This window comes from Belonocnema kinseyi, chromosome 2 (genome assembly GCF_010883055.1).
Source record: "Belonocnema kinseyi isolate 2016_QV_RU_SX_M_011 chromosome 2, B_treatae_v1, whole genome shotgun sequence".
Taxonomy (NCBI): domain Eukaryota; kingdom Metazoa; phylum Arthropoda; class Insecta; order Hymenoptera; family Cynipidae; genus Belonocnema; species Belonocnema kinseyi.
This window is the reverse complement of record NC_046658.1, coordinates 120,923,031-120,936,224: the sequence shown is the minus strand read 5'-3', so window position 1 is coordinate 120,936,224 and position 13,194 is coordinate 120,923,031. Positions and strand designations below refer to the sequence as shown.

Here is a 13,194-nt window from a genome sequence, read left to right as displayed (position 1 = left end):
TATTTTATTGGTTCATAGCCTAAAATGCTTATATGCATGTCAACAAAATAGTGCGACACTTGCGGAAATAATACAGAAGGCTGCAGTCCGTGGGACGCTCCGTTTCCTCAGGGCGCACGAGACTTTTTTCGCGATTTCGCCGGGAATAGTTGCCATTTCCTAAAATGGCACGCGTTCCCGGTGAAATACCGCGGTTGCACTCATGACACTTCCTTTAATACTTTAATAAAACAGATATTAAAAATATAACACTGTGTTTAAAGTAGATATACAGATATGTGGAAAAACCCTGATAAAAAAACGCGTGCACAGTGCGTCGCATGTGTGCTGATTTTATTGCATGGTCTGCACGCAGGGGATGACACATTAAAAAAAAGAGCAATCAATTCATCATGAACGAATTTTGTATTGTGGGAGAAAGTTCTATTTTTAAATGATGGCCTTGTAAATCATATTAACCTAATTGCTATGGGTTCGCATCAGTCTTAAACTTTTTGCTTTTTTTAAATTGGTTTTATTTTCAGGTGAACGTTAAATAGGATTTTATATTTGATTTTAATCTCATTCATATTTTTTAAATTTTAATTCCTATTTTTTATTGCTAAAATGTTTAGTGATTTCCTCTCAGCAAACTTTCGGTAAAAATGTTTACTAGCGGTGTAATAACTGATTAAAATTTTAGACAATAATTCTCTAAATGTTAAAGATTTTTATGCACGAGTGCGGTTACGTGAAAAATCAGAAAAGTTATATCTGTTTCTCAAGTAACATGCGCGCGCAGGTTGTTTGTGCGTACGACGCACATCCAAGACCGTGGCCAGAAAAAAATTTCGGGGTAGGTTATGGATTGGCACACATTAATTATTAAATCAAAAAAAGGAGGCTCTCGATAAGTTTTTTTAGAGTTCACAGTCAGTATTATATTTTTCAAAACTATAATATTTAACAATTTTAAATATTTGAATATAATTCGTTTAATAATTTAATACAGTTTATTAAAATTTAACCTAAATATAGAAATGAAGGTTAGAAACAAATTACAAAAGTATATTCAATCTTCTGGCTCTCTTAGCTGCGAACAAATCAATCACCGCTTCAGTGTTAATATCGACTTTGCGATGCATAGACATTAAAGCCAATCCAGTCAGTCTTTCTTGACCGGTAGAATTTCGTAAATATGTTTTAAGGCGTTTCAATGTAGAAAATGATCTCTCAGGGGTACATGTAGTAACAGGTAATGTCAATAGAATTTTTAAAAGCTTATGGATATTTGGGAACAGGTTCTCGTTGCACTCCCCAAGAGCTTCAATAGCACAACTTGGATGATTTATCTCTGATTCTTGTTGCCATTTCATTTTCCATAGGTGCAACTCCACTTCTAGAGAGTCCCATTCTAAGAACTTTCTATAAACTTCAAAGGCATTAATTTGAAAGTTAGAATCATTTTTGCAACATAAAGATGGAATCAAAATGTAGAGAGATGATAGTGTCGATTTCTGATAGTCGGGTTCACGTACGTACGGTTTAACGACATACTTTCTAAGTGAGTTTCTGAAATGTGAAAATAAATACTCGCTCATTAAATAGAAAATATAAATATCATATTTTATATAATTATTTAATTATTTTCTTCGTAAAAAAGAATAAGTATTTCAATGTGGATATTTAACCTACTAAAGAAAAACATAATAGACAGCTAGAGATTAGGCTATTTCATAATCACTGTGCATTGAGAAAAGATCCACTGGTCTGCTATCCTGAATACTGGGAATGTAAAATACATAGCTTTTTCCTACAAGTTACGTAAAATTTCAAATGAATGAGTCTGACAACTAATATTCTATCATATGTAATTTCAAGAATTCATTAATGACGGTTTGCGTAACCAGTATACGCGGTAGAAGGCGATGTGTAAATATTATTCTTTGCTTGTTGCCTCTTGAGTGATCAAATAATCATTCACGTCAATGTAAAATAGACTGAATCTTATTTAACTTTTTATTTACCGAGCTAAACAGCCAGACTGTAAATATTTACCTGAAAATCTTAGTTCTTCACGCCACGCTTACTCCAATAAATTAATGAGAGTATACATCCAGCGTAGTTCGTACATTGCTTATAGACGATAATACAAAAACAACTCAGCCGTTATTTGATAAAATTATACAAAATTCAGCGCAGGAACTTAAAAGTAATTTAATTTAGCTTGCGCTACCACATTCATAATATCAAATAATCAATCGCAGTAGATCAGCTGATTCAGTCCCATAAATGTGAATAGTGGAATAGTCGGTCAACTACTATTCTAGAATTTCTGGAGGATGTCATTGGCTGAATCATTTGGTGGCGAAGTAGCGAACGAACACAGTACCTACATTTGCAGTTGGATTCGAATGTCTGAAGTCGGTCGAACCTCTCTTTCTGTTACGTGAGATACACAACGAGGTGTGATCGAATTCGGTCGTTTAAAATGTAATCAAATTTTTCCCACAGAGTTAATTGAGCCAGAGATATTGCATATATATGTTTACTATGACCTTGTCAAGAATTTCGGGGTAGGTTCAAACCTCAATTCGAAAAAATGAAAATAAGTCAAATACTGCTTTTAACATTTCATATGATTATATACCGATAAAATTTAAATATTTTACGACAAAATTAAACTCATTAAGCTAATTAAGAACTTAAAAATATAATTTGACATTGAATAGTTTGATAGTTTTAATAATTCATGCAGACAATGCAATAAAAATAAAAACAATATTCAGACAAATAATTTTATAAAAACAATCAAAATCCAATTCTATAGGTATTGATGTTTCAATGCAGAAAAATATTGGCAATTTTTAATTAATTGTTTTACTCTATTTATGATTATTCTGCAATTTGATGACAAATTAAAAAACCTGTAAATAATAAAATTAAGTATTCCTCTATCATAAATACTATTAAACTTTCTGTGTGATATTTAGACATTTAAATATTGAAAAAATTTAGATTTTGAGGTATAACTTTCAAAAATGCAAGTATTTTATTGCTCTATATTTAAAAGAGTGTTTCAAATGAGTTTGATTCTTTTTTTATTTTTTATATCAAATTTAATTGCAACTTACAATAAACACCTAATAAAACGTTTTGAGGTTCTACTCAAAGTTTTTTCGCCTAAATAAATATGTACTTTATGCTTTTAGAGACAATACTGTTTTAAAACTGGTTGAAAAGTCATTCAGAAAATAATTTTAGAATTTAAAATAATTATGCACATGGAAATTTTTAATTATTTTTTTTCTTAAAACTTTAACTTAAAGAAATCACCAGAGAAATGATAATAAATAGATTTAACAAAAGGTATTATCTAAACACAAAAATAATTAATATTCTTTTTCGTAGAATTACAAAAACAATTTTTTTTACATAAAAAATTACATAATAGGATCTATATTGTACTTAATTCAAATCGATGTTGTTGATCCGGTGTAGATGTTGATGCTGATGTTTTTTTGCCTGAGATAAGGACAAATTGTAGTAATTTTGTTGAAAGGAATTGAAATACTTCAGACAATTAAGATCTTATGATGTTATAGATCCTTTATTAAAAATTCTACGTTTCGAGAGTCAAAACGCTTTCCTCATCAGGAAACAATAGTTCTATATTAGCCTACTTATTATAATTATAAAATTAGTAATGAACCCATCCTCTAAAATAAAACCTTCTCGATTATCAATTTTTGAAACAAATTTATTTTGATTTAATGACTTTTTTATATATATTAAAATTAAATTATAGTTACGATTAGTATGGAAAAAAGAAGGGAAAAAATATATAATACATTGATTAAAATTGTATTTAAGTATAGCATTGTAAGAAAGTGAGGTTCTAAAAGTAAAAAATCAATTGTAATTACTTGTGTGCAATTTAATATGTTATTGAAAAGATTTTTTTAAATAAGACTGTTCATGTGAAAAATAATGTTTAGGAATTACAATTAATCCCGTGTAGAAATTTTGCCTTGGCCCTGATCGGGCCCTGATCGGGGTACCAGGTCTGGGCCTGATGGCTGATGAAACACACGGCCCGCCCGGAGCCAGATATGGCCGCCCGATATGGCCGCCCCAATCTTTGGCATTAGCAATAACCGTGTTAATATGAGACAACACTTCTTCTCCTGTTACATTAAACTTGGAGCAAGCAACATCTAAAAATAAGTCAAATAAATATTAGTTCAAACGAAAAATTAATATAATTTTTGGTTTAATAACGATCATGTACATACATTTAATTAATAATAATAAAACATTCATACCTAGCAAGCATGTCCAAAGATAGAATTCTTTGGAAACCTCTTTTGCTCATCGATAAATCGAGACTACCCATCTGTAAATGAAAATAATATTTCAAATAAGTATGATTTCTCATAAAAATAAGTGAAAAATAAAAAAATTGCTTATACAATGAGATTCCCACAAAACGGTGACAACATTCTTCATTCTTTTGAAGTTTTTGATTAAGATTTTGAAAATCTTGAAGACTGTTTAATGGATGTGTGACACCGTACTAAATTTTGAGGTTAGAATTTGAATCGAACATTCCCAAACATCCTTGCTCACAATAGAAATCTATAACTTCCAATATTATTGATTTCTTGCATTGAAGTTCAAAATAATAAATTAATGTTCAATCTGTAATAATCTTCCAAATTAAATTAAATTTTGAGGTTAAGTTTTAGTGCACTATAGATAGTGAATATGATTTACTTACTTTCATTTGTAGCTCGTACGTATTGTATATTGGATAAAGCTCGGTGCTTCCGGACTCGTGCTGTACTTACAGCTTTCGGCATTTTTACAAATAATAATTATTACGTAATAGAGCACTGATGACAACACACGAGATTTTGAAACTTGATTACACAAACACAAAACATTCGTAGTACATATACACATGTGTAAAAGGTGATTTCACCAAAGTGACACTAGGTGGCGGTGCAATACGTACCCTGATCGGGTTCGGATCAGGGCCGTTGGAGTTAGCCCTATCGAGCCCTGAACAGGTTATACCGATCGGGACCCGATAGGTAATCGGGAAAATATATGGCGATTTCCCCACGGGATTATATTATAAAAATTGGAATTTAAAATAAGAGACAGAACTTCTGTTCTGCTCCATTTTTGTGTCTCAAATCGAGAAAGTCAAATAGAAAGAGATGGGGTACAAGGATAGAAAGTCAGTAACGTACCAATGAATTCGTCGTATAGGTTCCATAATTATACCTAATGAAACTAAGATATACTTGATAATTTGACAATTTTTTATTAATTTAACTAACAAGAAAAAGAGTCAAAACATTAGAAATCAAATTAAACAATCTAAAATAATGTTATATAAAGGACTATAATCTACAAAATCAGTGACTACATTAAGACATCTATCTCCATTTTTCTTAATAAAGAATATTTCGGCTACCAATCTTTTAAATTTATGAGGTTCATGGTGTAGAACATTGACATGTCTCCAGTCAAACTCATGATCTGTCTGAACTTGATGTTTAGCTATCACTTTATGGTTTTTTGGACTCTGTCTAAAGTTATTATGATGTTCTTTAATTCTAGTATTAAGTAATCTACCAGTTTTGCCTATTTAACACATTTCACATTCTAAACAATCAATTTTATACAATACATTAGTCAAATTTAAAGTTGCGAAAACATCTTTACCTAATTTTATAAATTTGTTAAATTTGGAATCAACTCAAAAAATTGTTTTTATATTAAAATCTTTTAGAAATATTTTGACTTCAAGCGATAATTTACCGTCGAAAGTTATGGGAACAATAATAAAAACAAAATGTTTTCAATAAAATGAATATTAGTATTGGGAAAAGTCTCGTGTGATCATTTGAATATTGTGTCAACGAGATTTTTAATAGTAGCTATTTTCTGTTGAATTGGATGGTTAGAAATAAAATTAATGTATCTGCCAGAACAAGTGCCTTTCCTATACCAATCAGTAATAATAGTTCCATCATTAGTTTTTATAACCTTAACATTAAAAAAAGGTATAGAATTATCGATTTCCATTTCATGAGTAAATTTAAATCTAGGATGATAAGAAATTGAACTAGCTAAGAAATGATTTACCCTCTAATACTTATACTACTAATTTACAAAATTAATATAATATTGTTGCAATTAATTTACAACAAGAAGGACGTTGTAATAGAAAGTTTGAAAATTTAGTTTACAATAGGAGTTTTGAACAGATTAATATTAACAAACATAAAGAAAAATGTAACAATGAAGATGGTAATGATCCATGTATCATCAATCTTAGTAATACTACGATTCCAGACGAGGTAAACGACGTTCTAAGGTTAGGCGAAAAATTTATTTCATCGTTTGTCATGAGTAAACGTAATATGGTTTTCGATATTGTTAAAGATGTAGAGTTTAACATTAGATTGATTGAAAATTCAGAGGATAGAGATTTGTTTAGACACATAATCCTAAACTCATCACAACATTTTTTGAACAGTAATAAAATTTCACATGTAGATAGAATGTTTGCTAAGCATATTAAATAAACTAAGTTATTTATTGAATCAAACAAACAATTAGTACGCAGACAAAGGCAATGTTACTGTTGTTCTTAACAAGAATTCTTATAATAATAAAATGAACAATTTATTAAATTATATCACAGTATATAAAAGGATAGATACTAATCCTGAAATTGAATTAAAAAGAGAAACTTTTGAATTGTTAGACTCGAGGAGAACTGATGCTTATTTGGGAGAAAAATAGAACGTAAAGATATTTTTGTTAACGATACAAACATTCTCAGAATATCTGGTCTACCAAAAATACATAAACCGAATTGTCCTATGTGTCGTGTTGTATCTCTTATTAATTCACCAACTTTTAAAATGGCAAAACTATTCAATAACATATTAAAAGATGCTTTAGTAATTCCAGAAAATTAGGCAACAAATTCTAATGTCTTTAAAAATATAATTACTGAACGAACTATTTCTCATGATCACATCATTTTTTCGTTGGATTATTCATCTTTAATTACAAATGTTCCATTAGAATTGGTTAAAAATAGTATTATCAGCAGATGGATAAATATAAATAATTGTACTGACTTACCTCTCAGTGAATTTGAAAAGGGAATAGAATTTTTTATGACGCAAACAGTTTTTCAATTTGACAATTTATATTATAGATAAACACATCGTACTCCAATGGGCTCTCCAATATCAACTATTTTGGCAGATTTAGTTATGCAAGAATTAGAAAACACAGTTATTAATAATCTAGATATCAATTTACACACAGTTTATAGATGCGTCGATGATATTTTCATGATTTTACCAAAAAAATAAATTAGATTTTGTTTGACTAATAATTCTATACCTTTTTTGAATGTTAAGGTTATAAAAACTAATGATGAAACTATTATTACTGATTGATATAGGAAAGGCACTTATTAAGGTAGATACATTAATTTTCTTTCTAACCATCCAATTCAACATAAAATAGCTACTACTAAAAATTTCGTTGACACAAGGTTCAAATTCTCATACACGAGTCTTTTCACAATACTAATATTCATTTTATTGAAAACATTTTGTTTTTTATAATTATTCTATGAAATTTGTTCAGATACACAATGAAGATAAATTAAAAATAATGAAAGAACACAATGCATTACAGTTGAACTTGTTTCCAGTTCATAAAATTGATTTAAACAATATTCTTCCCATACCTTTCCACGGTAAATTATCGCTTGAAGTCAAAAGAATTCTAAAAGATGTTGATATAAAAACAATTTTTTGTATAAAATTGATTATTTAGAATGCGAAATGTGTTATATAGGCCAAATTGGTAGATTACTTAGTACTAGAATTAAAGAACATCATGTTAACTTTAGACAGAGTCCAAAAAACCATAAAGTGATAGCTAAACATCAAGTTCAGACAGGTCATGAGTTTGTCTGGAGACATGTCAAAGTTCTACACCATGAGCCTAATAAATTTAAAAGATTGGTAGCCGAAATATTCTTTATTAAGAACAATGGAGATAGATGTCTTAATGTAGTCAGTGATTTTGTAGATTATAGTCCTTTATATAACATTATTTTAGATTGTTTAATTTGATTTCTAATGCTTTGAATCTCTTTCTTGTTAGTTAAATTAATAAAAAATTTGGAAATTATTAAGTATATCTTAGTTTCATTAGGTATCATTATGGAACCTATACGACGAATTCATTGGTACGTCACTAACTTTCTATCCTTGTACCCATCTCTTTCTATTTCACTTTCTCGATTTGAGACACAAAAATAGAGCAGAACAGAAGTTCTGTCTCTTATTTTAAATTCCAACTTGTATACTATAATTAATTTTAATTCCTAAACGTTATTTTTAACATGAAGAGTCTTATTTAAAAAAATCTTTTTAATTACATATTAAATTGCACACAGGTAATTACAATTGATTTTTTTACTTTTATAACCTCACTTTCTTACAATGCTATACTTTTATACAATTTTAATCAATGTATTATATATTTTTTCTCTTCTTTTTTCCATACTAATCGTAACTATAATTTAATTATAATATATATAAAAAAGTAATTATATCAAAATAAATTTGATTCAAAAATTGATAATCGAGAAGGTTTTATTTTAGAGGATGGGTTCATTACTAATTCTATAATTATAATAAGCAGACCAATATAGAACTATTGTTTCCTGATGAGGAGAGCGTTTTGACTCTCGAAACGTAAAATTTTTCATAAAAGATCTATAACATCATGAAAAAAGTACGCTGTAAGATATACTCGGAATACTGATAAAATATTACTCTGTGGCGCAGTAACGGGGCCTTTCGTGCAACCACAGAGTAATTTTTACACTTTGGGAGAAATTAGCGAACCTCACTGCATCAAAGTGCAAGATTTACTCTTCTACATTGTAAATCCGTATCCAGATCGAATGGGGATAAGTGATAATTTGACAATGTCACCCAGCAATCGCTACTTGCTCCTTCTGGGAGGAAAAAGTATAGTTTCGCATTAGAAATCTCTCGCATCAACAAGCAGAAGTCACAGTTGTGCCCTAGTATAGAATCGTCGGTAGACATTTCATTACAGCAGCTCGAAACAGATGATGTAATATGTTAAATTTACAAAAAAATGTTTTATTTTGAATAACTGCATTCAATTTATTTATGAAATCATGCAATTGCATGTGCGGTCACTTACAAACGTAATCGAATACTTAAACGCTATGAAAAATCGCACCCTCGTGGGATTCGAACCCTACCTACCTAAACAACCTAAAACCTAAGCTTATGTCAGACGTTCTAGCTAATTACGCTAATTTATCGCTTGGATTCTGTTGACAAAATCTCAGTCAAAATTTTACGCTGGTAAGCCAGGGCTAATAGAGGAATATATTTTTGTTATATTTTTTCGTTTTAAAAATTTTATATAAACAGGTTGATTGACAAATGCTCGATGAAAATATTTCAATTTAATTAATTTAAATTTTAATAACTAAATGTTTAATTTAAACATTCATTTAATTTGTGATTTCTTTCCAAATACTCAGGTTAAAAAATGTAATGTGTTTATTACTCTCAGATGTATTGTAAGTATATAAATATTTAAATTTAAATTTAATTTTCCAGCCTAAAAAAATCCAGTGATTATAGTTCTACTAATCTTCTTCAGTAAAAACCTGAAAGTAAAAACAAAAGCAGCTACTACAAATAATTTATTGAAACATTGGAGTTGAAAAAATTGTTTAAGATACAAGGTACTTAAGCCTGATTGATATTCTAACTTTGAAGTTGAATTTGAACATTGAATCGAAGGCTAGCTAAAATTAGAAGAAATAAGTCTTTAAAATGAAAATTTTTAAATGCTTAGAATTTTATAAAACTTTGCTAAAAGCTATAGTAATTATTTACACATTTTTATAAAATATAAGAATGCATATTATGTGATATAATAAATAGTATAACAATATAATAAATTCCAAACATAGGTAAGTGAAGTAAACGGTGTTTATTTACATATTTTTAAATTTTATTTATGGAGAAATATTTGAAGGGTTGCAGTATGCAGAATTAGGTATATAACAAACAAAAACAAAATTGTTTAGAAAACCAAAATAGCATTCTGTTAAATCAAAATCAGCATATAAAGATAAAAACAGAAGTTACTTCCCAGCTTAAATATTTTTTAGTTGAGGCCAAAAAGTATGATTGAATACAAGTATCCAGTTCCGAAAAATAAAATGTGGAAGTTTACAATCTCAAAGAGATTCAAATTTCGTGGGTTTTGAAAATTGTGTTTAAACAGGGACTTTAAATTTATTTTTCAACTTTAAAACATGATAAAAACTTGCACCTGAAACATGAGGAGGCTGAATAAGAATAAAAAAAGTGCTTATAAAAAAAAACTTATTCTGTTCCGGGAAAATAAAGATTTAGTGTGGCGGTATCGCACTGTAACAGTTCTAAAAGTTTTAAAAGTGGCTTTTTGTAGAAATTGAAGATTTTATGTCCTGAATTCGATTATACTATAAAATATAAATTTGACGAATGGAAACAAAACTACAATGCTTACAGGTATAGTCGAGAGTGGCGCGAACTCGCGATCTGTCGGTGTCACCAATATCACAATAATATGTCATGTAATACAGCACTCTTCATACAAGATTCAAAATATTTCAAGTGTGCCACTTTTAAGTCTATAGTCAATCGAAATTCAATAATTGAGTTACGAAAATTTTTGTTACGAAGTATACTTTACGCTAAAAAATTGTTCGGCATTAAAAAACATTTTTTATTCTTTAAATAATCGTTTGTTTTAAACTATTGAAAATTAATTAAACTTCTGCGCCTGTGAAAGAATTTTTTCATGTTTCAATAGATTCTACGATCTCTTTTTCGAAAATTTTGGTGAAAAAAAGTTTGTATTTTGCAGCGCTGGTCGAGTACGTTCGGACGCGCGCGGTTTTCATATTGAGTACAATATGACACGAATTTTCAACTAAAATAATCAATGTTAAAAAAAAGATGTTTTAATCAAGTGGTTCAACTTTCTACAAGTCATTTTTTAAATCAAAAAGATGAATTTTCAACAAAGTAGATCCAGTATCAACTAAAAAAAAAAGATTTTCAACCAAAAGGTGAATGGTTAAGTTTTCGGTTAAAAAGATCAATTTAAAAAAATAATTATATTATCAAAATAGTTCACTTTTCCACAAAATAGATTAATTTTAAATTAAAAGAATAAAGCATCATTCAAACAAAATTAATTTTTTAATAAAGTGGAGCAACTTCAAACCAAAAAATAGGGAAACAATTGGGTAATACATTATTTTGAATAAAATCATCATGGGCATCATATTAAGTACAATAAGAAACAAATTTTCAACTAAAATGATAAATTTTATTTGAAAAAATGAATTTTTAATCAAGCTGTTCAACTTTCTACTAGGTATAGCTATTTTTGATCAAAAAGATGAATTTTCAACCAAGAAGATTAATTTTCTACTAAGAAAGAATAAGGTGGTTTAATTTTAAATCAGGCTTAGATCAATTTTCAAACAAAGAAATCAATATTCAATCAAAAATATAATTTTTTAAGAGAGTATTTAAGTATTCATTCAAGTAGTTGAATTTTCAATCAAAACATGTGAATTTCCAAAAAAAAAATCGAATAGTCAAATTATCATTGAAAATATTAGTTTTTAATACAAAAAACAAAGTTTAACCAAAAAATTAATTTTACAATACAAAGATGAATTTTCTACTGAACTAATGAAGATACCACACAAAAACTGAATTTTTAATAAAATAGTTTAATCTTCAACATAGTATAGTGAAATTTTCAACCAAGAAGATTAATTTTCTACAAAAAAAGTATTTTTTAAAAAAATTTGTTTCAAACATTCAACCTAGTAGTTGAATTTGAAAAAATAAAATAAATTTTCAATATAAAAATTTAATAGTTGGTATTTAAAATAATAAAGATTTTTAATTTAAATACCAACTACTAAATTTTTTTTATTAAAAATTCATCTTTTCTGGTTTACAATTCAACTACTAGGTTGAATGTTTGAACCGATTTGTTAAAAAAATACTTTTTTTTGTATAAAATTAATCTTCTTGGTTGAAAACTTTACTATACTTTGTTGAAGATTAAACAATCGCGTCCGAATGTGCTCGATTAGGGCTGGAGGTTTGGGCGCGGTCACAAAAAATCAATAACTTTTGAATTACTGCAAAATACAAACTTTTTTTCACCAAAATTTTCGGAAGAGATTGTAGAATCTATTGGCACGTGAAAGAATTCTTTTACAGGCGGACAAGTTTTATTAATTTTCAATTGTTTAAAACAAACGATTATTTAAGCAATAAAAAATGTTTTTTTTTATGACCGAAAATTTTTTAGCGTAAAGTATACTTCGTAAAAAAATTTTCATAACTTAATTATTGAATTTCGATTAACCGTTCGCAAGTAATGCATTAAAAAAATGATCAAGATCTTTAATTGTTAATAACTTAAAAAAAAATGTTTTGCAAAAATATTTTTGGGGAGTTATTTTTTTATAAAAACGAATCGAAAACTGTATAAATTAATTAAAAATAGAACTATCGATTTAAAAGTGGCACACTTGAGATATTTGGACCCACAAATTATTTTTCCATTTTCTTCCGTGCATACTAAAGAAAAGCTTACGTAACTGACTTCGCAATTACGGTCCATTTTCTCGTAACTGACAATGTTAAATTCGATCTAAACGACAATGCCACTTGCGTAATATTTTCCTTAGTACGGCAGATATGAAGTTTATTATAATGTCCATACATCTTTTAGTTTTTATTAGAAAAATATTAATAATTAATTATAAAAGTAAACTTAATATAGTAAGAAATAAAACAAATATCGTTCAGCGAATAACACTGTTTGCAAGTGGAGATATTATAATCTCGCCCAGTAACATTTATTTTGCCGGTTTATAATGTACCTCTAACACTCTCAGTCAGCTTTTGACACAGTACAAAAAGGAGATGTTACAATTGTGGGTCCGGATGCAATAAGGGCACATAAAATTTTTTCGTGCGAAAACGAAGTCCCCTGGAGGCTTTAGAAAAAATTTTCGAATTTTAATTT

The 13,194-nt window shown here is 28.4% G+C and overlaps 1 protein-coding gene across 1 annotated transcript in view; it reads right to left on the bottom strand.

The window, feature by feature from the left end:
- Nucleotides 1–13,194, bottom strand: part of LOC117182968 (ankyrin repeat and death domain-containing protein 1A-like) — a 67,379-nt gene that overhangs the window by 39,625 nt on the left and 14,560 nt on the right. Inside the window, exons 4-5 of the mRNA XM_033376093.1 lie at nt 4,342–4,375; nt 3,985–4,196 (exon numbers count right to left, since the gene is read on the bottom strand). Of these exons, the coding sequence (XP_033231984.1) occupies nt 3,985–4,196; nt 4,342–4,375 (246 nt within the window). The remainder of the gene's footprint in view (nt 1–3,984; nt 4,197–4,341; nt 4,376–13,194) is intronic.